The 25,531-nt window shown below is 37.3% G+C and overlaps 6 protein-coding genes across 9 annotated transcripts in view; 3 read left to right on the top strand and 3 right to left on the bottom strand.

Annotated features, from left to right (window-relative positions):
* The window catches only part of LOC129569614 (uncharacterized), a 154,062-nt gene extending 153,691 nt beyond the window's left edge, over positions 1 to 371 (bottom strand). For both annotated transcript variants that reach the window (XM_055448652.1, XM_055448651.1), the window contains exon 1: positions 205 to 371. In XM_055448652.1, the coding sequence (XP_055304627.1) occupies positions 205 to 214 (10 nt within the window). In that variant the 5' untranslated portion in view covers positions 215 to 371. The remainder of the gene's footprint in view (positions 1 to 204) is intronic.
* A 1,653-nt stretch (positions 372 to 2,024) lies between these two features.
* Positions 2,025 to 6,157, bottom strand: LOC129569582 (RUS family member 1). Of its 2 annotated transcripts, none has more exons than XM_055448572.1 (7): positions 6,019 to 6,157; positions 4,948 to 5,142; positions 4,835 to 4,864; positions 4,693 to 4,745; positions 4,570 to 4,625; positions 4,034 to 4,345; positions 2,025 to 3,914 (listed from the first exon to the last, which is right to left on the bottom strand). In XM_055448572.1, the coding sequence occupies exons 1-7, from the start codon at positions 6,038 to 6,040 to the stop codon at positions 3,359 to 3,361; spliced, it is 1,224 nt and encodes a 407-aa protein (XP_055304547.1). In that variant the 5' UTR covers positions 6,041 to 6,157; the 3' UTR covers positions 2,025 to 3,358. The 2 variants fall into 2 exon arrangements, with proteins under 2 accessions (XP_055304547.1, XP_055304546.1); XM_055448571.1 differs by lacking the exon at positions 6,019 to 6,157 and adding an exon at positions 5,678 to 5,981.
* LOC129569581 (translation elongation factor 2) lies at positions 6,153 to 11,381 on the top strand. Its single transcript, XM_055448570.1, has 7 exons — positions 6,153 to 6,785; positions 7,284 to 7,498; positions 7,644 to 7,837; positions 8,390 to 9,122; positions 9,220 to 10,060; positions 10,199 to 10,572; positions 10,746 to 11,381. The coding sequence occupies exons 1-7, from the start codon at positions 6,783 to 6,785 to the stop codon at positions 10,918 to 10,920; spliced, it is 2,535 nt and encodes an 844-aa protein (XP_055304545.1). The 5' UTR covers positions 6,153 to 6,782; the 3' UTR covers positions 10,921 to 11,381.
* Positions 11,382 to 11,566: 185 nt separating this feature from the next.
* Positions 11,567 to 13,443, top strand: LOC129569583 (HSPB1-associated protein 1). The gene is made up of 3 exons (XM_055448573.1): positions 11,567 to 12,491; positions 12,642 to 12,772; positions 12,881 to 13,443. Exons 1-3 carry the CDS (start codon positions 11,912 to 11,914, stop codon positions 13,379 to 13,381), a joined length of 1,212 nt encoding a protein of 403 aa, XP_055304548.1. The 5' UTR covers positions 11,567 to 11,911; the 3' UTR covers positions 13,382 to 13,443.
* Positions 13,444 to 16,495: 3,052 nt separating this feature from the next.
* Positions 16,496 to 18,098, top strand: LOC129569625 (SET and MYND domain-containing protein 4-like). The gene is made up of 2 exons (XM_055448665.1): positions 16,496 to 17,670; positions 17,800 to 18,098. The coding sequence occupies exons 1-2, from the start codon at positions 16,503 to 16,505 to the stop codon at positions 18,096 to 18,098; spliced, it is 1,467 nt and encodes a 488-aa protein (XP_055304640.1). The 5' UTR covers positions 16,496 to 16,502.
* Positions 17,667 to 25,486, bottom strand: LOC129569623 (alpha-mannosidase 2). Of its 2 annotated transcripts, XR_008688057.1 has the most exons (11): positions 25,065 to 25,424; positions 24,434 to 24,981; positions 24,061 to 24,362; positions 21,221 to 21,770; positions 20,986 to 21,118; positions 20,820 to 20,915; positions 20,373 to 20,752; positions 19,605 to 20,271; positions 19,069 to 19,482; positions 18,768 to 18,968; positions 18,257 to 18,684 (listed from the first exon to the last, which is right to left on the bottom strand). XR_008688057.1 is itself a non-coding variant. In XM_055448664.1 (10 exons), exons 1-10 carry the CDS (start codon positions 25,179 to 25,181, stop codon positions 18,822 to 18,824), a joined length of 3,354 nt encoding a protein of 1,117 aa, XP_055304639.1. In that variant the 5' UTR covers positions 25,182 to 25,486; the 3' UTR covers positions 17,667 to 18,821. The 2 variants fall into 2 exon arrangements, 1 of the variants encoding a protein (XP_055304639.1); XM_055448664.1 differs by having other exon boundaries at positions 17,667 to 18,968; positions 25,065 to 25,486.
* Positions 25,487 to 25,531: the final 45 nt, after the last annotated feature.

Below are 25,531 nucleotides of genomic sequence, written 5' to 3' on the forward strand. Positions count from 1 at the left end.
CGAAGTTGTACAAAAGCAGCAGCAGCAGCAACAGAAAACAAACGCAGAAAATCCAATACGAAAATAATCCCAAAAGATAATCCAATTTTATTGGCGAAAAGTTAATGCTGAATCGTCGTTTCCATCATTTCTTCTCCAATTTGCGGATTTTGTTTTAGCACAAAAGCGGAATAAAATAATTTTTTTCTGTTTAAAAACACTCACCATTCACCATGGCTACTTGGCCACAGCGCGATGTTGAAACACTTTAAAGAAACAAATTTTGCCACTCTTCTGCGTGCACAATAAAAAACATTAATCACTCTTTTATTTTTAATTCTCTTGCTTAATAGAGTACACTTCTTATTCACTCAAAGTCTGAACTAAGACTGAATTTCGCTCTCGCGATGCTGAGAGTTTTATTAATTGAGGTGCAAGAGATACAGATGAATGTTACAAAACAATACATACACCTTAAGATACGAGTTTCTCTCTTCGGTTTCTCTCACCTACAGCACACCAACGAAAGATTTCTCAGGTGAAAGAAACCCGACAATAGCCGAAAGACGAAACCACGACTATTCGCTACGAATTTAACCATATGTGTTGATGATTTTGCTCTCCCGCACACGCGAAAACAGATACACTCAACATCGAAGAGAGCGATAAATTCATTTGTTCACGTGTTCGCTTTGTGCGGATCTTCTTGAATCGCCAGTGCGGCCGCCGCAACCGATTCAACACCTATACATTCAAAACGGATCGCAATGAAGAACGAACGAACGAATAAAACTGACGAAGAGAAGTGAATGCGCGCAAATAGCTTTAGCACTCGAATCGAGTTAATTGTTACGGGCTGGTAAGTCAAACGTTGTTCGCTCTTACGCGAATGCCACATTCTTCTTACCTACTAAAAAAGTGATGAATGTACGTTGCTGATCTCGGGTGGCAGGCACTACAAGCGCGCGCGCGTTGTGCGCTCTTATAGTGTGTTGTATCCATTCTATACACATGATACGTATTCTCGACACGGTTTGTATACACGAAGAAGGTAATGCCGGATAAGAGTTAGTCAGTTGTTAACCGTTTTGTTTACACACGCGCCCGCGCGCCGCAACAGCAACGACCATGCTGGATCATGACGAATGCATGTGGTGTGGCTGATGACGATGCATCAAGTGATCACATCATAACACAGACACTCGCACCTGTGCAACCGTTTCGTTGTGTATTCGACAATGGGTCTCTTGCGTTCGCTGAGCTTCGGATGTAAACAGAGAGCCGAGAGAGAGCCAATTGATCGTTCGACTCTCTGCTCTCCGGAATGGAGTAACTCAAACAGCGAGAGAGAAATGTGTGTGTGTTAGTAATGAAGCATGGTCCGATCATATGTTTACATGAGGCATGTGCACCGGCAGGTAAAAACTTTGTGCCGGTTCCAGTTTTTTCTCCGTTCATTTTTTTCTCGTTTCATTGAATCACACGAACTGAAAATATCGATGCGTAAACAGAGAGCAAGAGACATGAGTCGTTCGTCGTAAGTGTGTATTTTTCGTTTGCATGCAGACGGTTGGGTGAATTGTTGGAATCGATGACACGATATTTTGCGGCGAGTGCATACAAAAACGAGAGAACTGTGACGATCAATCAAAAAAGATGAAGAGATACAGAGAAGGCTTGCCTTTCGGTGTACACCTACGGGACTAAGCTGAACGGCAATTTATTACTTACCTTCACATTTTTGTTTTTATTTTTCCTTTCTGTTTCGTTTTCTTCTCCTCTCGTTTCGTTTATATTTGTATTTTTTGATGCGACTTATTTGTTCGTACGATTCGTTTGCATACGAGCAATCACTTTTTTATATGCATAGCGCGCGCGCAAACCCATACACGAAAGTCGGTGCCGAGTGCACATTCATTTCGTGTTTAAACGGTTTGTTTACCATGCTCAAGAGCGCATCGTTTCACGCTAATCACAGAATTTCCACAGGTTCAGGGTTTTCTTTCAAACAAGCCGGCATTTTTTTGCCATTAAAAACTTCTCACTTTTGTTGTGTACCGTTTTTTTTATTTCTTTGTTTGCTCTTTATTGAGTTGCTTTGAAATGATATTCTTAAGTTAGTTTCTATGGGATGGCTCATCTTATTGATAAATTGTCATCTTGGAATGTCCTAATAAGCGACTTATTTATTTACTTCTCTATAGACAAAACAGAAAATGGTCGATAACATTTCTCTTTTCTACTCGAATTTTCTCGTGTCACGTACACTTTAAAGCCGATTTTTGTTTCCATTGATTCGAAATGTACCCAGAAAGATCTGTTCAATTGATATTTCTGTTTTCTTTTTTTTTCATTATTATCGAATGCATCTCGATTTCTTATACAATATACATAAGACTAAAAGGTAAAAGTCATTGGTTTTTTTACGCTTGATTCTTCACAAATGACCTGGCAATTTGTTACCCCTCAATTTGAACATATTTTAAACGAAAACATTTTTTGTGTGTGTGTATCCTTTTTTGGGTGTATCAATAAAAACTAGCGTTAAAACTTGAGATTTTATTTCGTATTTGTCACGCCAAGCATCAAAATGAAATAGATCCTTTTTCAATGGCAAAATCAAACAGAGTGAGTTCCAAGAGTCGCATGAAAATTTCAGCATTCTTTTTTATTGTACAACCACACTATCGATGAACATATTATCTGCTTGTTTTTGAGTCTAGTACAGTCTCTGGTAGAGATTACTGAACGTCATGAGCTTGGCTCCAAGATGTAGCTTTGAACTTGGTTTGAAGAAATACATCACGTTATTTGACTTTTCCCAGAATTAGTTTATTCTTATGCTTGGCCGTATTTGTTAAAAAACACCATTAAGATTTACTGATAAAAATGGTGCTTAGAACGAGGCTGATCAAAACTTATCGATGTTTAGAGTAAAAATCACAAAATTTTCTTTCGATGTGAAAGTTATTAAAATCTTAAATTGTAAGGTACTCATACCGTTCCTATTGATTGCTTTCAAAAGCTTATTTTTAATTGAATTGATATCGAATCAAATGCAGTTCGAACTTGTGAGGCATTTTTTATTTGCACCGCGATTAAAAGTGGACTACTATGTTATGTGCTTTAGAAAATCGACCTAAATTTTCTGTGCTCCAGTGAAAACCTTATTACCGAAAGAAAAATGTGCCACGCAACTGGCTTGAAACAACATTTTCAATGAAGAGCTGCTGCTGCTGTTGTTGAATTTGTTCATGAGAAAAGTGGAATGGCTCTTCAAATTCTGAGATTTTAATTCTCATAAGTGGGACCTAACTTATAAAAAGTGCATGCGAGACAAATCAAATGGATTCGTTCCAAACGAATGACGGGATTCAATTTACATTTTCCATTCGATTCGATACTCATCCACACAAATGAGATGTACAAGTGTTGCCCAATTTTCACGTTGAGCCATTGTAATGAATTCATTCCACTTGGATTGAACCTCCCAGCCGCGTTCCCTTAGTGTTGTACGGTCTTGAAGATGAGACATGGCATAAAAGTATGCCTTGAGAACGTCTTGTGGCCGAGCGTCAACATGCAAATAAATGCCAATGAATTTTTTGCCCTCGGCAATCAAAAATTTCTCGTTGGTCTTGTCAAACTGCATTATGATGTTTTCAATTTCAGGCGTTGACCGAATTTGTTCAATTAAATGTTGAATAGAGAGTCCGACACGGATTGGCAACGACACTGACACCATGCGACCAATTGTTACTCGCTCCAACGAATTGACCGATTCGACGGATAGAACTTTCCCCGATCGGAAGTACTCTTCTAAGGCGATCAAATATCTGGACTCGTTGAACGTACGCAAACGCACCGCTTCCACAGCTCGAATGTTCGCGACAATGTGCATGACGATGCTGAAGAAAAATATTGATAGCAGAACTCTGGAAAATAGAAATTCGTTTGGATGTGAGATTGTAGGTTCAATGACTGAATATGAAAACCTTTTCGAAGGGTTCGCCAAAAAAGAGATATGTGGAAGAATTGAAGCAATGAAACTTACGTATGACTAATAACCGCCGATAAAAGATACAGTCCCACAAATGAAGCAATTAAATTAACAGCCGTTTCTTGAGAGTTGTCTTTCGATGCAACGTCGGCCAAATTTCCACGAATCGCATGATGCTGAGTCAACGCGAAACGCGTTGCTCCACCAGCAACTCCAACAATTGCCTTCATCGAAGTTGTGGCGCAAAAAATATGCGTAGTATAATTTTCATATCGCGGCAAAACCAAAATTTCTATGGCCATGGCTACGTCGTTCAATATATCGGCACGAATACGCCATTTCTTTGAATCGATATCGAGCTGAGATCTGGAACGATAGATTATTTTTAAGTTGATTAGATTAAGTTGGTTTTTTTGTCCATTAGAAATTCCGAATTTTCGGACTTTAAACTCGGATTCAATTCAATTCAAAACATTAACACATTTTCTACCGAGCAGAAAAAGGGTTATGCACTTCTTCAAATATTGAATTGAAAAGATCAAAATGTTGAATGATGAATTGAAGTTAGGAGAGAAAGAATGGAACTTCACCCTTTCCACCAAGCGAACAAAATTTTCCCAAAGTGTCCTGCACCATCTTTCAACACCTAAAATTGAAAAAAAAAGCCTTTGTTAACGTCTGTATATGAATTTGTGCAATTGAGCGTGGTTTACCCATGCAACTGTAGCGGAAATTGGATTCACGATATCGCTGCCGACTCCGACTCCTTTGAGAAAATCAAAAGGAAAAAAAAATAAATTTTGTCATCATTCATTAGATATACCATTTTTATGTTGCATCGGTAGATGCACTTGCCTTTGAGAATGGCATGAGTTGACAGTGTTCCTGAGGGAGAATCGAATTTATAAAATATTTTTCAACGAATGAGATACTATGTATAATTTTCTTGCTGGATTAATTTAGCTTACCGTTTATTGTCGAGCAAAAGGCCTGAACTGTATCCCAGAATTGGTAGTGAATGTAATCCTCGCTTACACTGTCTGGGTACCCTTGTGGTAAGAATAAATTCTTGAATATTCTGTACAAAGCGAAATTCTCACTAATCAACGGCTTTTCGTCAACAGAGACTCTGGTTAGTGGCACTCTGACTATTGATTCTTGATCTGAAACAAGAAATTTGGTATCATCATCCCAAAATATTTTCTCTGAAGAATTATAATTTCGAAATAACAGTGAACAATTGATGTGTTTTTTCTTAACAATGAAACTCATAAAACACTGCATTTGACAATCATTTTAAAAACTTTTTATGACATATTTTACTCGAAAAATATTCGGAATAGGTGTGTAATACGTCAACGTGAGAAAGTAAATTTTCGAAACATTCCGATCGATAATAAATGAACGGAAGTCGCTAGTAAATAACTAAAAACGCGATCGTAAAAAAATAAATCATAAAATTAGCATATCGATTTTTAAATCGCCATAGAAACCACTTAAAAATGCTCAACGTATGTGTTGCACACGAAGGTAACATAATAACGACAATCGATCATTCTTTCGTGTGACACAATTCTTATTGTCCACTTCACCACATGAAATCCATTTGTAAAAATGTCCTAATTTGCAAGGCCATCCTTTGCAAGAATTTTTAATGAATTTTCAAAAGAAATGAGGTAAAATCACTTGACATTTTACCTGCTGGTGTTACGTATAAGATTTCTTCGCCTTTTGTTCCATATTTCTCACGAAAATGAACCCGCATCGTATTTACCAAATATTCCACCCTTCAAATTGCCGAATCAATTATTAGTGGGATCAAAACACTGTCTTATCTTTTATAGCAAAACAACAATTTTATGGACGATATCCTGATGTGGTTTATTTACTACAAAAGAGAAATTTTTGACAATAACAAGCAACCAATGACAGCTACCAGTTGACATGGGCACACATCCACTGAACCATATGTCAAACAGCAGATAAACTGACTGCCGCTATTTATTATCCAAACTACACGTGAAATGCGGATAAAATACCTTTCAAATGAACAGTGAGCATACGAAAAATGTGCCGTATTTTTCCACAAACAACAAATGGGTCACATTTCTAGAAGCATCAACAAAAACAGACCGGAAAAAAAATGATATTTCTATTTTGGGTACATGTGAATGCGGCTTTCCCTAGCAATTGGGATTATATTACTGTACTTGTACTTGCTGATTAGCGACTGTTTATATAATTTCCACTTCAAGATGATTTCACGATTCATGAGTTGCAATATTTTATCTTCGATACTTGTATCGAAATGTTGAATTTGAAAGTAGGAATATTTCAAGGAAAAAATTACGAAAAATAAATTTTTGCTCGTTAAAAAAATAAATATTCGAAATTTGACTAGAAAAATACTTTTTTGTCCATAAAAATGAAAATAGCATTCATCTGTATAACAAATATTAAATTCAATATATTTCATCATTCTGTGCAACAAACTCCTTCAGCCACAATTTATTATTGTATCAAAATGTGTGCGAATTACGCAGTAAAATGCAATTCATTCAAGTATTTCAAATGTATGGCGCGAATTGCCAGTGGTTTTATCTGGCAATGGAAATCAGGTAACACCGAGAAAAATGTGAACGTATATGATGACACGGCAGTGCCGTCTTTCGATCATTTTTGGTACGACAACGTACCCATTCACCGAGCCAACTAAGATTTTCTCTTCCTTTTACAAAGAAACGCCATTAGAGGCGTGTTGTGTTTTACGTTTGGTCTGGAAATAAATCACTAAACATCCAAAATGGTATGTAAATTTTTTAAATAAAATTCGTGTAAAATGCCGGCGAACATCTTGTTTAATTCAAATGCATTGATATTTTCTGCGGAAAACCCGATGGAATTATTTTTTTTTCGTGAGAAAGAACATCCGTAGTCGAAAAAAGTTTGTTAGAGAAAAAAGCGATGACGTATACGGAATGAATACCGAAAACATGTGAAACTAAATTTTGTTTGAAAATGTGCGGTTCAAATTGAATGAATGGTCAAATATGTTCGTTTTATGTGAAAAAGAAAAGTGATTGCAATGGGTTGCTGCAAGAAATGGATTCGTAGAATTAATTACATGGATTGACTGTGTGTTGTGTCTGACCCGAATACAATTGCACTTCGCAATGACGCAAATGCAATTGTGACATTGCAACGACCCGATTGTTGGTCGATTGCATGCGTCGATATGAAATTCCATCGCTCAATGCCCTAATATTAAATTTTTCGACTTTTTTTTGGCGTTTCTTTTTTGTAGGTGAACTTCACTGTTGACGAAATCCGTGCCATGATGGACAAAAAGAAGAACATTCGTAATATGTCCGTCATTGCTCACGTCGATCACGGTAAATCAACTTTGACCGATTCGTTGGTGTCAAAGGCCGGTATCATTGCTGGTGCTAAGGCTGGTGAAACCCGTTTCACCGACACCCGTAAAGATGAACAAGAACGTTGTATTACCATCAAATCAACGTAGGTGTTGTTTTTTTCTTCCTAGTTTGCAAGCATTTTTTTTTGCCTGTGTGACCAAACATAACCTCAAAATTGTTTTTTCACCGGACTACAAATAAACCCATGCCGTTTCATGTTTGATTGATGCATTTATTCAATTTCACAGGGCCATTTCTATGTTCTTCGAGCTTGACGAAAAAGATATGGTTTTCATCACCTCAGCAGATCAAACCGAAAAGGGTGAACGTGGTTTCTTGATCAATTTGATCGATTCACCCGGTCACGTTGATTTCTCATCCGAAGTAACAGCTGCCCTTCGTGTCACCGACGGTGCTCTCGTCGTCGTCGACTGTGTTTCAGGTAAATCTCCATTTCATTTGTCATAACATGTATTTATCATTCAAATTCCAAGGCAAGTTAATCCTCCGCGTGGTTTTGGTTATTGTTATTCAATCATACGGTCCTAAATACTTGCGAGAATAATTTTGCATAGGATTTGGCATTTGTTTTGTACATTTTACCAACAAAATGAATGGGAAATCGCATGGAACATTCCTCACTTGAAAACAAAGCAATCTTGGAATTTGATAAAATTTGCACGAAGCAAGATTAACGTGACCGTATGATTAAAACCCAGATCATTCGGGCTCATAACTTGCAAGAGCAAAACTCTTTTGCATTTGGCGTTCATTTTGTTCACACACTCAAATTGAATGCAGAATTCAAAACGACACATTCTTGCTATCTCCTGGCATACTTTCTTTATTTGTCACAATCAAATGCGCTGATAACCTTGTATACCTACGCCACATGGTGTTGGGCAATATTCGAGCGCAACGTTCATTTTTATCAATGTCTACATTGTTTATATGTTTTTGTTGTTTCTTTTTTCTCTATTTTTTCCGCTTTTAGGTGTGTGCGTGCAAACCGAAACTGTATTGCGTCAAGCCATCGCTGAACGTATCAAGCCAATTTTGTTCATGAACAAAATGGACCGTGCTTTGCTTGAATTGCAATTGGGATCGGAAGAATTGTACCAAACTTTCCAACGTATCGTCGAAAACGTAAACGTCATCATCGCCACCTACAATGACGATTCAGGACCAATGGGTGAAGTGCGTGTCGATCCATCAAAGGGTTCAGTCGGTTTCGGTTCCGGTCTTCACGGTTGGGCCTTCACCTTGAAACAATTCTCCGAATTGTATGCCGACAAATTCAAGATTGAAGTTGTTAAGTTGATGAACCGTTTGTGGGGTGAAAACTTCTTCAATCCAAAAACCAAGAAGTGGTCGAAGACCAAGGATAACGACAACAAACGTTCATTTTGTATGTACGTGTTGGACCCAATCTACAAAGTGTTCGATGCTATCATGAACTACAAGAAGGAAGAAATCGACAGCTTGTTGCCCAAAATCGGTGTTACATTGAAGCACGAAGACAAAGACAAGGACGGCAAACAATTGTTGAAGATTGTCATGAGAACCTGGTTGCCAGCTGGTGAATCATTGCTTCAGATGATTGCCATCCATTTGCCATCACCAGTCGTTGCCCAAAAATACAGAATGGAAATGTTGTACGAAGGTCCATTGGACGATGAAGCTGCCGTTGCTGTCAAGAACTGCGATGCTAACGGTCCATTGATGATGTAAGTATACACTTGATCGCCGACAATCCAATTTCTCTTGCTCTAATATTCAATTTAATATCAAAAAATCTAATCGAAATCATTTTGAATTTCTTAGGTACATCTCAAAAATGGTACCGACCAGCGACAAAGGTCGTTTCTACGCTTTCGGTCGTGTCTTTTCGGGTAAAGTTGCCACTGGCCAAAAATGCCGTATCATGGGCCCGAACTTCACCCCAGGCAAGAAAGAAGATTTGTACGAAAAGGCCATCCAACGTACCATTTTGATGATGGGCCGTTACGTTGAAGCCATCGAAGATGTTCCATCTGGTAACATTTGCGGTTTGGTCGGTGTCGATCAATTCCTGGTAAAGACCGGTACAATTACCACCTTCAAGGATGCTCACAACATGAAGGTCATGAAATTCTCAGTGTCACCTGTCGTGCGTGTTGCTGTTGAACCCAAAAATCCAGCTGATTTGCCAAAATTGGTTGAAGGTTTGAAACGTTTGGCCAAATCCGATCCTATGGTACAATGTATCATCGAAGAATCCGGTGAACACATCATCGCTGGTGCCGGTGAATTGCATTTGGAAATTTGCTTGAAGGATTTGGAAGAAGATCACGCTTGTATCCCATTGAAGAAATCCGACCCAGTCGTCTCATACCGTGAAACCGTAGCCGAAGAATCCGATCAAACTTGCTTGTCAAAATCACCAAACAAGCACAACCGTTTGTTCATGAAGGCCGTGCCAATGCCAGATGGTTTGCCGGAAGATATCGACAAGGGTGAAGTTAACCCACGTGACGATTTCAAGGTTCGTGCACGTTTCTTGTCCGAGAAATACGAATACGATGTCACTGAAGCCCGTAAAATCTGGTGCTTCGGTCCAGACGGTACTGGTCCAAACATCTTGGTCGACTGCACAAAGGGAGTCCAATACTTGAACGAAATCAAGGTTAGTTTCAGTTTTTTTTTCTTTGCTAAAGTGAAAATGTTTTTTTTTGTTTCAATATTACATTGAGATCCTTTGAAGGATATTCATTCAATTGCATCATTTCACAACTAATCAATTTATGTGTTTGTCTTTGTTCAGGATTCAGTCGTTGCTGGTTTCCAATGGGCATCGAAAGAAGGTGTCTTGGCTGATGAAAACATGCGTGGTGTTCGTTTCAACATCTATGATGTCACCCTTCACGCTGATGCTATCCATCGTGGTGGTGGTCAAATCATTCCAACTGCTCGTCGTTGCTTGTATGCTTGCGCTATTACAGCCAAGCCACGTTTGATGGAACCAGTATACTTGTGCGAAATCCAATGTCCAGAAGTTGCTGTCGGTGGTATCTATGGTGTGTTGAACAGACGTCGTGGTCACGTATTCGAAGAAAGTCAAGTTGCTGGTACACCTATGTTCGTAGTTAGAGCGTATTTGCCAGTCAACGAATCATTCGGTTTCACAGCCGATTTGAGGTATGTACTTCATATGAAATTGCTCTTTTCCATATTCGAACACATCAGATAACCAGTCATGTCTTAGTTTTCATTACTTAACACAATTCCACACATGAACTCATATACAATTCAACATTGCGCACCTGGCATTAACATACGTTAATCTCATTTCTTTAACTTCTTTTTTGCAGATCAAACACCGGTGGTCAAGCTTTCCCACAATGTGTATTCGATCACTGGCAAGTATTCCCAGGTGATCCAATGGAAGCAGGATCGAAATTGTACAACATCGTCCAAGATATCCGTAAACGTAAGGGTCTTAAGGACGGCCTTCCAGATTTGTCTCAATACTTAGATAAATTATAAACGAACAATGCAGTTAACCAGCCAACAACAATGATAACTCCAGTTCGCATATAAGGCTAAAAACATTTCTATTAATTTTCAACAAAAAAAATTAAAATACAACAACAAAAATTACAATTAACATCCGAAACGAACAGCAGGACGACGAAAGAAATAATGTGGAAACTTCAGTGAATTTAACAATCCAAGCAGCCAATGAAGAGAAACCGAAAAAATAATAATACGAACCGTTTATTAAATGCATTTTTGTTGTTTTACGTTTTACAATCTATTTGAAATGAAACAAGCGCATGTGTGAATGCAAAAAGTTACATATTATATTTTTTCAGTTCGTTTTGAAAAGCAAACCATTTTTATTGATTAAAAAAGAAATAAAGAATTTCACCTTGTTTTGTAAACAATGTACTCATTTTTGATGATGATATAAAATGCAAAGGATGTTATTGGAAACAATGCGGTAATTGGTGTGTGTTTACTTCCATAGTTCAGTTCAATTTTTCCTTCTTTTCGTTTAGCTTCAGCATATTTGATTTCTTTCATTTTTTTCATATGATCGAATGGCATCTTCTTATTCGTAATGAAGCGTATCAGATTTGAATTTGAAAAGTAAACTTCATATGCAAATATTATTCTCAATCAAATCGAATGGAATTTCATCACACGTGTATCAATTTGAGTCTATTCATTTGCTGAATCAGCGACATCTATCGGCGTAGAGCTTAACTGAAACTTGTCTGTCGCTGGTCATTTACTCGCAGCGATGAATGTCACTTCGAAAAATTGACTTTCAACAGAAAACAAATAAACAACTTGACAAGTATTGCTGAGACTGTCGGAGTCGCTTCACTTTCACCATAAAAAGATATGGACCAGAAACAGGCCAATGGCGAGTGATTAATTAAGTTGGTTTAAAATCAAAGAAAAAACTTTTTCAAAATTTTCATTTATAAAAAACTTTTAGTGCAGTGATTTAGATTACTTAAGAAGAAAAATGATTGATCCGCTGGATATAAGAACAGCGATTTCGACGGCAAATGAGCCGTATATTTTGCGGAATTTTCATTTGGATTGGGAAATATTTCGGCTTACTTTTGATGACTGGTGCCAAAGAATGGATAAGCACATTCGAAATGAAGCGGTTCAATTCACCAGCGGCACGATGAAACACTGTGACATCCCGTATTGGGAACGATTTCGAACACATGAACATTTAACGTTTAGTGAATTTACAAAGAAATCAATCGGAGATGCTTTCAACGATCGATGGTACTCACATAGTTACAGAGATATTCTCTCATGGCCAGAGAGTCTAAGTAAATCGATATCATTCGCAAAGCTTGGATTTGAGAACACAGAAGACATTCTCTTTTGGCTTGGATCGAAAGGTGCCAACACACCGTGTCACTACGATACATATGGTTTCAATATCGTTGTTCAAGTATTTGGTAGAAAGTCATGGCTGCTGTTCCCACCAAAAACACCAATAACAGCTACTCGTGTCCCATTTGAAGAGTCTAGTGTTTATTGCAAACAGAATTTCTATAGTCCAGCTGATATGGATCAATTTGGCGGTAGGATGACTGACGAATTTTTACTTTTTAGTTACTATTTTTAATTTATTGAAAAACAAGGAGAAAAATTATTCTTTTTTCCCTCGGTTATGAAGCACTGCTCATTTACTATCCTTTAATTCAGAATCTTTTTCTATTCCAATTTGACAGATATCGGTAAAAATCAAGACGCCTTTGAAGTAACTTTGAGTCCAGGCGATATATTAATTGTACCAGCAAACTGGTGGCACTATGTGGAGAATTTAGAAACGAGCTTAACTGTTAACACATGGATACCTTTGGTAGGTGATCTGTTGTGTTGTTGAATCAGTTCAGCAAAATACACTTCGTTCATAAGGAAGATGTTTTTTTTCATTTTTCTAAATTACATTTGTTCAATTTATCTTTAGAATGTGAAGGACTCATTAGCGCGCCTTGGCGAGTGTTTTGTGCGAATGCAAATTGAGCAAATAACTGCCGATGATTCCGATTTTGGAAATGAAGAGCTCAGAAAATACATTTACAATCCGAATGAAATGAATGAGCCCGATTTAAATCTAATGAATTTATTCAAACCATTGGCTGATGTAGTGATAGAGAACACAAAGAATGAAGATCCACTCGATTCACAGGAAACTCTAAGTCGTGGGCAGGAAATTCGCGACAAATACCATAGCACATTTCACAAAGTAGAACCCGTAAGCCACGATAGATTTAGACAGATTTTACTACAAAACTCAGTTCGTCACGAGCACGCTTTGGATGAACGAAAAATCAACGGAATGCGATTCCAAGAGGTGGAAAATGTAATTAATGCCGTTTGTCACCCGAAGACAGTTGACAGCGCATGCCAACTGTATTTGCAGCAAATTCGAAATGAAATTAGTAAAAACGGTCTCGTGATAAAGTAAAATGGATTTTTCGAAGATAAGATGCCTGTGTTTTAATAGCCAAATAAAAATCAAATAAGAAATTGAAAAGAATGAAATAGTGTTTTAGCTATAGGCTGCATTTTATTACTGGGAAAATTTCTAGATAACACCGAGATAAGTAGGTAAATACAAATTAAAGAAAAAGATTCAACCTTCCGGAAAATAGTGCAATATTGATTTCAAGAACATTCATGGTTAAATTAAATTAGGTTTTATTCAATGAAAAAATATAAATTACGGAGATTTGTACCAATTTCACATCGATTACTTTTTGTCAAAAAGATTGGCATTTTTGTGCACAATGCACACATGCAGCACACAAATTATATGAATACTGCCAACGAATCAATGTGTAGCAAATTTGTTTATATCATCCCAACTTGTTTTTCAATTGAACTTCTGATATCGACTCCCAGAACTTATCGAAGTGTTTGCAATAGTGAAACTTACATCCGTCCCACACAAAAGACAGTGATATTGTTGTTGTAATCACGCATAAAAACGGTCGAAGTGCCTTCATTATATACGACGAAATTAAATTCTGCTTTTGCACACAATTGACCAAGGTCTGAAATTTATTCTCAGCGACTCAATTGTTCTGTTACGTATTCCATATGAAAGAGAATTTTTGCTATGCCAACTCAAAAAATTGATCGACACTTGTTCGAACTTCCTGTCCTTCTGCATTTGGACACAATTCACTACTTAAATGTGCAGCGCCATTTGTACAGGAATACATGCATTTTCAACGTGGTGCCATCATGGGAATTTTGTCTTTCGACTTTACCTGTTTTCAAGGGAAACCTATTCTATTGACGTCAACACTAAAATTTATCTGTACCGAACGACACGCGAATTTAATTCGACAACGTTTACCATTTCATGTCGAATAGTTAAATTTTCCAATTAGTTTACAACTTACGAAATGTATTCGATAGGGATTTTTGGCCACGTTTTTGCATAAGTGGACTTTTTACGATGTTTCACTGGATTTCCAAACCCGATGTTAAATGAAGGAAATATTCCGTAACTAAAAACGTAATTTTGATGTACATTTTAATACACATTCAGTACAATTGATCTAAGCGAGTTAAACCCCAACCACGAACACCTCTTCATAATAACGAATATGCATCCCCGATTTATGTTCAGAGCTCCGAGAGAATTTTGTGTTGAACTGCTGATTGAAAGATTTTTTTTTCATGATATTACTTTAATTTCCTTGCAACGAAATAAATCAAGATTTTTTTTAATTTCTTGCAATTTTGTTAATGAAATAAACTAGGGATTTATGTATGTATATGTATAGAAAATGTAATAATTTTAACAAAAATTTCTCTGAATAATGCAATTGAAAGTAATGCGGCTGTTGACGAATGCACTTCAATAAAAACTGAACACAAATTCGAAACCATTTGCATTTTTATACACAATGCCAGCTACGTCGATTTCCAAGAATACCGATAATACCAATAATGTGTGGCAGAAATGTTAAAACTGTCAGGCAAGTTCAAACTCATGAATATCAAAACAAATAAATTTTTTTTCTCTCGATTGACTTCAAATATCCCCTACATACAAATAAAGTCGAAGAAAACTTTTAAATCGAATGACAATTCAAAAATAATCGTTGTCAAATTCGCATAACCTACAACCTCATCCGTCCAACTGCATGTGATTCATTATTAATTGTTGGGAAATGTAGGTGGTTTGCAATCGGTTATTTGAACTTTTCTTTTTATATCAACAGCGCGATTCATCATCGTAGTACATGAATCAATAATTATTGATTATAATCTTACAACCGAACTCAGTATATTTCTTCAAGTGGAGAGTGGGCCCTCGGAAATTAGGACATTCAGAAATTAGAAGAAACAACAACAAATACATTAAAAAGAGCTTTCAATTTCAGAGGTACTGATGCATTGCTCGCGCGACAAACTACTTCTAATTTCCGAAGGCCACTAATGAGCGATAATCGATTGTTCTATGCATAGGATAGAATGATCGTGGGAAACGTATACAAATTATATTCAATTGAGAATAACCCCGTATTAGATGCATGGGGAATATGCTAGTGAGCAGAACTATGTATTTGTTAAACTCTATCCACCTTGAAACTTTGAATTAAGCCATTTTATGTAACGAACTGAAGCGAGTCGATAACTTCGAATGCAGACGATATTTTCTTTGTGCCGGCATTATGTGGAGAGTTAGGAAACAAACTTGACTGTTGCAAACACATGGATACTTTGGTAGATGATCTGCTGTTTTGTGGAATCAATTCAGAAAAATACACTTTGTCCATGAAGAAGAATTTGTCAAATACGAAACTTCCATAAGCGCGTGTTGGCGAGTGTTTTGTTCGAATTGAGCAAATAACTGACGATAACTCCCAGTTTGAAAATGATGAATTAAGAAAATCCATTTACAATACGAATGAAATGAATGATCCTGATTTAAATCTAATAATCGCATTAGAATTTGTTGATCAACGTTAAAGCATATGTGTCATATTCATTTCCAGTAATGCACCATTGATAGTTGCCATTCCGTATTCGTACGTAATATCAATATTTCAATGTTGCCAATTGACTTCCTTTCCACACGAATTTCATTTGAATTATTCGTTCTCACACACTGTAATAGCTTTACACTGTATGTGTCGCGTGTTGGCTTCACACATCTCCCATTTGCATATATTGTGTGTATGTGAAGTGACGCTGTTTCATTGGTATTTCCCAATTTGTTTGGCGCCCAAATTCAGCATTGTTTGTTGTGCTGCGTGCTCATTCGTAAATAATTTGCCAAATTAATTTCTAGATCGCATCATATCACAAATATTAGGTGTGTTAGAAGCGTTTCTATCGACAGCATGTTGTGGAGAAAGGAAACTGTTCAGAACGATGCGATGTACATCGACTTGCGTGAATCACCATCGAATGATCCGAATTCGACCCAGAAAATTTTTGATCACTATGAATTGAATTCTTGTATCGCTAATGCTAAACACGGCCCGTTTCGAAAAAATGCGGAAAAAGCAGAGGATGCTCGACAATTTGGAAACGAATGTTTCGGTGCAAACAGATGGCTGCAAGCAATGGAATGGTACAATAGATCGCTATGCCATGCCGAAGAAGCTTCCGAGCCGATGGGATTGGCCTATGCAAATCGGTCGGCATGTTTTTTCCACTTAAAAATGTACAGCAAATGTCTCATCGACATCGAGCTCGCCAAGCAAAACAGCTATCCACGCGATAAAATGGCCAAATTGGACGAGCGAAAAGCCAAGTGTTTGAGCGTGATGAAAACAGAGGAAAATCAAGGTGCTGCATTTGAACCAAAGTTGGATTTTAAGCCCAGTGAAAAATTCCCATGTTCAGCCAACGTGTTGAGAATCGAAAACAACGACAAATATGGTCGACACGTCGTCGCCAACGAGGACATCGATGTTGGCAAAATCGTAATGGTTGATCAAAATTACTTTGCCGACACTATCAAAAGGTATACACGATGCAACATTTGCTTTGCAACTAATGAAAACTTCAAACCATGCCAAAGATGTTCGTTCACGCTACTCTGTCCAAAATGCGAAGAGAATAGCTTTCATACTATTGAATGTGATATAAATCCCACCTATTTCGGAACTCTGGGAATAGTTGGAATACGAATGGTTGCTGTTCGCTCCATTTTGCTGGCTATGAACGCATTTGCTGACATTGATGAACTGATCGCAGCTGTCGAGGAAATGATTCAAAACGATGTAGTTGAAGCACCCGAATCACTGCTAGGCGATTCGCAATCAAACTATCGAGCATTCTTCAAGTTGCATCCAAACCCGGAGCACCACACCGATGACAATCTTCCGAACAAGATCAACTTTATTTATCGCTTACTGATGGGTCAACGGGATGTGACTGCATTTTTCCGCTCTGATGCACATACACGTTTTCTCAAACACTTGATCGCTCATCATTTAATCGTGATAAAATATTCGAGTCAACACTTTCGATACCCAACCGGTGTCGGCGCGCTTGGTGGTCAATCCGAAATAGACTACGAATATCGCATGAGCATCCTTGCATCGTATTTCAATTCATCGTGCGCCCCAAATGCATACATTTTCTCCCAAAGTGGTTACAACGTATGTGTCGTTGTGCGAACAATTCGGAAGAATGAACAGGTGTGTGTGGCATACGACACGAGTATTCTGTTGAAGGCAAAATCAAAACGCCAACAAATCCTACAGAACAAATTCAAGTTCTTGTGTAAGTGTCAAGTGGCAAATCACTTATTTATTCACCAAATTAATTACATTTTCATTACTCTTATGACAACCTAATGTCATAACTGTTAATTAATTTTAATTTTTTTTTCCTTCTGTGGCTTTTCCCCAGGCAAGTGTCAACGTTGTCAGTCATCGCACTTGGAATCATCAAGCTTGAAATCAAACGACGCAATCATTTCAGATCGATATTTCCATAATTTGCGTGCAGACATCAAATGTGCCACTGACAATTTTGATTCTCAATCATTCGAACCGCTACGTGCGCAATGCTTCAATATGTTGAAGAAATACGATAGAGTGCCATTGTGCTTGGAGATAAATTGCATCATGGACGATTTGAATACATTGGCAGTGAATGAAAAAACTGGACTATTGAAGGTATCCCTTATGTCACACTTGGCGAACTGAAAATTTTTGGAATAATATCAACTTCAATTATTTGCCCATTTTTTCACTCACAACACCAACAAATACTAAACGGTCGACGTTTCCAACTTTTTTTTTATCGATAGAAACTCTTTTTGAACGAATCAATCAATGACTTTAAACAATAATTCAAGATGAAGTTTTATACCGTCAATATTGTTATTCAAACCTCTTTCCAATTTAGCGTTCAGTATTTTGTCATATTCGAATATTAATAATGAAAATAAAGTAATCGAAATGACACAGCGTTTTTTTTCTCATTTTAATTGTTATATTGCTTATAATTTAACACAAATGTTTCACTCAAAGGAATTTTTTTACAAATAAACTAATTTTGGTTTGACCTGGTCTAATTGTCGCTACACGAAACAATGAATTGAATATAATATTTATCTCAACTAAATATAAGTGGATCATGTTCCTGTTTTTGACAAATAAATAGCGGTGCAGACACAAATCTATGTACAAGGTGAGGAAATAAAGGGCTAATTATCACAATTCAGTCAATAAGTGCTCATCTCTTGAGAAGAGGATCTTTTTTTTTCAGTGGGTATGACACCAAATCAGCCTGATTGAAAGTAAAATACACAGAAAACGAAAACTTCAGATTAAAAGAGGTTGTTAAAAATGTTTCACATTCTATTTGTTTGCTAGTTGTAGTCATTTGATGAGAGCTGTTTATTTGGATCATTTTCATCAATTCCATCATCTGTTTATGATGAATGCTTTGATCTCCATCGGGCAAACGTTTACTGAAGACGTTTTGATTTGCGATTTCTTCTGTAGTAGGGTTAATGAGGCGTTGAATATATCCACATTTGGATTGATACCCAATGTTCGATGGAGGTTAATCTATTGGAATGAGAAGAACGTAAGTTTAATGAATGTTTTATGTGATATGATCTTTTGCATAATGTTTCAAGAGTCCATCAAATTTCAATAGAAAACATACCGTTGCTGTGCTTGTGTCTTCGCCTTCGCATTGTTCCAAATGCACACGATTGATGACCAAGCCCATGGTAGATGCTTTGTTTGCATTTGTTGCAACATTTTTCAAATTCCTTAAAACGGCGATTTCAGTTCCAGTCTCAAGTGGCCAACGATCTTCACCAGACTGTGGCTGAACACCGATCCAATCATTCTCATGCCAAACCAATTTTTCCATTGGATGCAATAAACGATTCATCTCTGTGTGCATTGTCGTCGTTAAATAACCACCGCGATACTTATCCGAACGCTTCACACAGGGACTGACATTCTCGAGTCCCAATTTGAAAATGTTCAAAACTGGCACATTGTCTTGAACACCTTGGCCAAGACCACGATTGTCATCTTGATCCAAACGTCTGTCTTGCATGATTTCAATCTGAAAATGACAACCATTTTATATTTATTTGTTGCTATTGAAGTAGTTAGCATATTCAAACTTCGAATCCTTTTAATATCGGCAAAACATTCAAAAAGATCATCTTCTCAATCAGAACATACCTCTCCCGAAGCCAGCGATGATCCTCCAAGTGGTTGTGCCGTAAGCAAAGTCAATCTAGTCGATTCGTCTTCAATATATATTCCCGATGGGATCGGATAATAGTTGGCCTGAATCGGAATTTTTGTAAATCGCTTACGCTTGATAAACTCGAATCCATTCAAATCTGAGTAAAACACATCTTTACTTTCTATTCCCGTCGACATTCTCATGATGATTTCAGTATTCGATGAATCTCCAATATCAACCAGATTTCGAATCTCTAACGCTTTTTCGCCGCTTCGAAAAATGTTTTTGTGTATTATGAAAGGTAAGCCGGTGGCAACGCTAGATTCCAAATTGCCTGTCGTAACTAAAACCGTCGTTGCACCGGGTGCTTTTATTGGAACGGCAATTCCATCGGGTAGGAATAAGTAGGCACCACTTCTTTCAGCGCCACGAAGTGCTCCGTACTTCAAAAACTCCAAATGAATAGGGAAATTCTCATTGGCACTAGTTGACATTGATTTGAGGAGTCCTTTGGCATTGAATGCAGCCGACAGTCCTTCGTTGCCAACACGGAGAGTTATGTCGCGTGGTTCCGAGAATTCCGCTTGATTCGGGTATTCTGGCAGATTCACCGAGAAGGGAAACTGGGTGAAAATTTGAATCTTGGAGAATGTTGTGCCGCTGAAATGAAATGAAAATGGTTTACAATTTGGTTTTAATTTATAAGAAAATCAAAGCAATATAATGCCTAAGCTGTGCTGAGTGTAAGTTGAAATACTTACAGACTCTGCGAAGCGGAATTAGTAGAACGGATGATGTAGACAGAAAGGCCAAGTGAAGGAACTTTTGCTTTGAATAGCAATCGATATTTCGTCGTCGATACTTGCGGTGCCAGTGTGCCGTATGCTCCCTTATGCCAAGACCAAACAGGGATCACCTGAGATTCAATGGCATTTCCGTCTAAATCTTCAACCATCACAAATGGTTTCGACACGTGAAATTCCACGACTTCTTGTCTGTACCGAGGCAATGAGTTGTGGACGACAACATATTTGATGGGCAAACTTTCGCCCAAAATAATTGTTGGTCGGTTGTCATTAATGCCGGTTGTGCGTGAGTCATCGATATTGAAATAGGTGAACTCGTAATCAGGTTGGTAGATCTGTGGGAAAGCACATTTAAATGAATTATTTTCCGGATGATTGGAGCAAAGTAAAATGCCAACTTACGCTTGGCTTGGTTAAATGGCGATAGGCTGCTTGTTGAATAACAAATTTGCACGCTTTCAGTGCGTCCATCATTTGTCTTGCGTAATCCTTAACAACCTGTGTATGTAAATTAAATAAATACATTTTTTTAACAATAATAATTTATAACAATTTCCTATTTCCTAACATGATCTCGGCCTGTGCCAGTGATTCCATCGTGATGCTGAAACAGTGACAGAGCTCGTCGAGCACCTTGCAATAGTTCTTCCAAATGGCCACCGTCATTCCAATCACTCCAGGCATGCAACATCTCTGCCGATCTAATTGGCGTAAAAATCAAAGTTTGAAGTGATTGTTTAGTTCGAAGCGTTAATTATTAATTTTGAGAAATGGAGTTTATTTCAAAAAGCTCCTTGAATTACCTTAAGTAGTTCAACAAAATGCGATCGAGCCGCTTGTGATAAGGTCTTGAAGTAAAGTAGCCGCTCCAATAGTGATTATCTCGATCGGCGTACGTAAAGAAGTCACCGGTTAAAGATGGGAATTCATTTGGTCTTTTCTCGGCGCGAACGGCATCGAAATACTCCGACAACGTACCAAATTTAGCCTCAACATACAACGATGGTTCGTTATTGATATGCTCGAAAAGCTTCTCGTAGTTCTTCCTCTGAGCTTCCCATTCAGTGTTCTGGTTGTATCGGAAATCATCTCCCAATGGGAACAGAACTGTTCTGGTTTTGTAGAGCGTTGCCTTTTTCTTCCATTGGTCCACAATCAGATCGGCTCGTTTCTGAACATTCGAGTCATCGATTGGTCGAGGAGGAATTCGCCAAGGGCATGTCAAACCGTAGCCAGGCAAACGTTTAAAATCGAACTGACAACAAACTTTTGGATCAGGACCACAAGAGTGCGGTATATCATACGAATAAAATGGCATCATATGGGCAAATAGATCAGTTTCACCGGATGAATCTTTATTTAAAAAAAATGGAGATTGATAAGAAATTTAATTGTGTTTATTCTTATATGCATTTATCTGAGTCAATTTTGCGAAAAAACATTTAATCTGACACAACCAAATTGTTTGCTGTCAAACGTTGTCTCGCTTTCACCAACTCTCACACTGACTCGTTCGTGAACGAATCGCTGTTAGCGTAAAAGATGTTTTTCGCAGTAAACTTAGTTTAGATGTTCTTTCCAAGTGCAAAAATAAAATGTATAATTTACAGATACAGTTTCGGATCTTCTGAACGGAAAAATGCTGCTCTAGTTTTAAATTACGGATCCTCAGAAATTTCAAATGAAACAAAATGTATGCCCAAAGAACGCATACAAAATACTCTTTGATAGAAAATATTACAATAAATTAGGTTAAATTGAATTTCATTACACATCATATCGAAATATTCGCCTCGCTTCAGTCGCCACGTACAAACACTAAAATTGTTGGTCAAGATATGGCAAATATTAAATTCGTTATCGCAAAAACTGTTCATTTTTTCGAATTTTTTGTAAACACCTGCATTCTGAAGTTCGTCGAAAATCGAAGTTGGATGATTGAATATCCTAAAACACCGATCGTGAAGAAATCATGGCACTAGCATGCACTAATGTGCTGAGTAGGCATTCATATTGAAAAAATAATTCCCAAGATCGGCAATAAAATTGTGGATGAATGATAAAAATCAATGGGAAATATCAAACATTTCTTTTTTTTCCGTACAACAAATTGAATCTTCCAAATACAAAAAAAACGAATCTATAATTCAGAGTTCCGTTTTGTTTTTTAAATTGCAATCGGAATTTCGGATCTTCTGAACACAATTTATGGCGTTTTCGGATCTTCTGAAAATTTCTTATTTCAGTCTCTGACATATTCAACATGCAAACCATTCTAGGCGATGTGAGATAGCACATGCCATTGTATTATACGAAATTTACAGAGCATTCAAGTGGAAATAATGAAAAAATGTACGTATGAAAGGTGTAGCACAAGTGTTCCAAAAATTGTGCGCTTTTGTTTGGCTTCTGAATAAAGAATATTTGCATATTTCTTTGTCTGCCTTCCCGTGTGCAAATATTCTGATCGGCTAGACAACCAGTTAATTTTAAATAAATATGGTTGATTGAATTCAATAAGTTCGCCGTGGTCTGATTGAATATGATGCAAAGTGGTCGAATTAATTTGGAACGATATGGATACATACGATTAAAAGTAATAAACAATTGGTTACGGGCGATGGAGCTCATACTTAACGGTTCACTAGATTCTCACTAGGGTGTGTAAAAAAGGCTTGTCATCAATACCAGGTGTCATTACCACTTGTTCGAAATTAGCTTTGAAATCTGCATTGTCATCATTGTGGCTATTCTCGTTTTCTCTTCATATCGCGCTTCATTCAAGTTTTTTCACATTGAACTTGTCGCTTCGAACACAAGCCATAATATATGGGCAAAACAAATATTGAAACAGTTGACGTGGAATTACCGTAAAGAATTAATCGTAATCAATAGTTAACTCAAACCCATTGATATATCAAAAACGATTGATGAACACAACAATTAGAAGAAAAAAACGATACACCTCATACAGTTAGACGGAAAGCTAAAAGAGAGCACATGCCAACGTTCATCAACAACGGATATTTACAACGTTGCGTGTTTCCCAGAAAAAATAATCAATTGTTTTCTGATGAAATGATAATATAAGATAAGGAATTAACCCTCTAATGCATACAACCGCCCCTAGACGGGCACCATTTGAACGCCTGTAGAACGTAAACCGTACATCGGATCACATTGTTTCGAAAAGAATTTTTATTTGTCAATGTTCTCTCTTTATTTTTGTCTATGGCAATATTTGTCTATGTAGTGTGATTGTAAAGTTATAAACAAAAATGTGTGCAAAAACATAAATTTGACAAAATAAATTATTCGAACTCCAAATTAGACAAATTTTTGACACTTTTAAACAATGTATTTGATTGTTCTCTGATTTATGTCAATCGCATTTTCTGACTTAACATGAGGAATCCAGGATTATGAATATTTTTTTAATTATCTATGGCCAAAAATCAACCAAGTACTAGTACTCCCAGCCCTGGGAAAAATTAATGCATTAAAGGGTTAAAATATATACGTCCGATAACCTGTATGGTTATCAAAATTTCACAACGCTCAAAAGCAAATCGAAATGCACTGAATTTTTCCACAAAAAATTGGAAATAATTTCGCAAAAGATAAAATGAAACATTTAACTTACCCCACAGTTGACGCCATCGAAATTCGAGTTGCTTGTGTTGGGCCAAATATTTTTTCACTTCGTAATGTGTTCGCTGGATGAGCATATTTTCGAAGTCGGACCCCTTCAGAATGAGTGGCATGACGGCACTTTGTCCGAATGGATCAATTGACCACGACGATTTTGGAGTGAAATTTAAATTGGTTTTCAACCAACTTTGACCTTCTGTCAATTGTTGCAAAATGCTCAACCAATGTGAATTGGCTTCGTCAGGCATAACCCAACCGCCGGTAACAAATTCCAATTGACGTCTCTTTAATAATCTGTTGATGCAAAGAACCATGAACATTTTTTTATGGAAGACTCTTTTATTAATGTTGGTTTTACTACGTACGTTTTCACATCTTTCTTTTCATCCGATGACAAGTCCTCGTACCACTTTGAAAAGTATGAAATTTCCGCCCAAATGAAGGTCATATCGGGATTTTCCATAAGCTGATGAAGCATATTCGTTAAAATTGATTTAGTCAGTTGATCATAGTATTCCTCGAATGTCTTCAACCACCCCGGATCGTTGTGCGAATGCGGAATGACGAAAACTTTCAATTTATGATGGCTATTCCATTCGTGTGTATCATAATTGAGTCTCCAGCCCTGTTTCCATGGTCCACCGTCGACATTCTCAAACGGAATGGTTTCGTATACATCTAACATTTGAATATCCGGCTTTGGATCAATATCGGTACGAAAGCTACACTGTGCATTTTGATTATCGCTATGAAATGGTGCTTCGATAGCCATTTTCTCCGGCACTCTGCCTTCGATTTCATTTCTATGTTTTGGTCTATTCACCGGCACACCACCTATTTCTACGCGCTGATTGTCCACTTCCACTGGGCGTACTGTTTGTTTCACTACATTTTGGTGGTCTTTTGACGATTCCTATTCAAATTCCAAACACAATTTCTTATGATATATTTTGTAAAAAAGAAAACAGAGTTAAATATTCATTTCAATTGACTTACGGTCTTAACACTAGAAATTGAATGGTTCAGTAGAAAATAGATGAAAATAAATACAGAAAAGCAAAATGCACACAAAATCAATGCGAATTTGCGGCGCATACGCAACATTTTTCTCATATTTATATCGCTGTTGTCGTTGTCAAAAAAAAAATGATTTAATTGAAAAACCACCCAAAACACACAGACTTCACTTGTATATATCTTGTGGAGATTACATTTGATGCGATTTTTATTTTTATTTTGCAAAAAGAAGATGCAGATAACAAATGAACAAAAAAAAAGTGTCGTTCAGACTGATTGACGTGAAGTGTTTCAATATACTGCGGCTGTTCAAATCGCAGCAGCAGTAGCAAACCAACAACAGTAATTTGATAGCTGTTGTGCGCTTGGTTGAACTGTCAAAACGAACGACCAACAGAAATGTCATGAAGTTGCCCCATGCAATTCCACTAAGCATGATAGACATG

The sequence above is a fragment of the Sitodiplosis mosellana genome, unplaced genomic scaffold (genome assembly GCF_009176505.1).
Source record: "Sitodiplosis mosellana isolate CC-2019 unplaced genomic scaffold, AAFC_SMos_1.0 Smas_scaffold_38, whole genome shotgun sequence".
Lineage (NCBI taxonomy): Eukaryota > Metazoa > Arthropoda > Insecta > Diptera > Cecidomyiidae > Sitodiplosis > Sitodiplosis mosellana.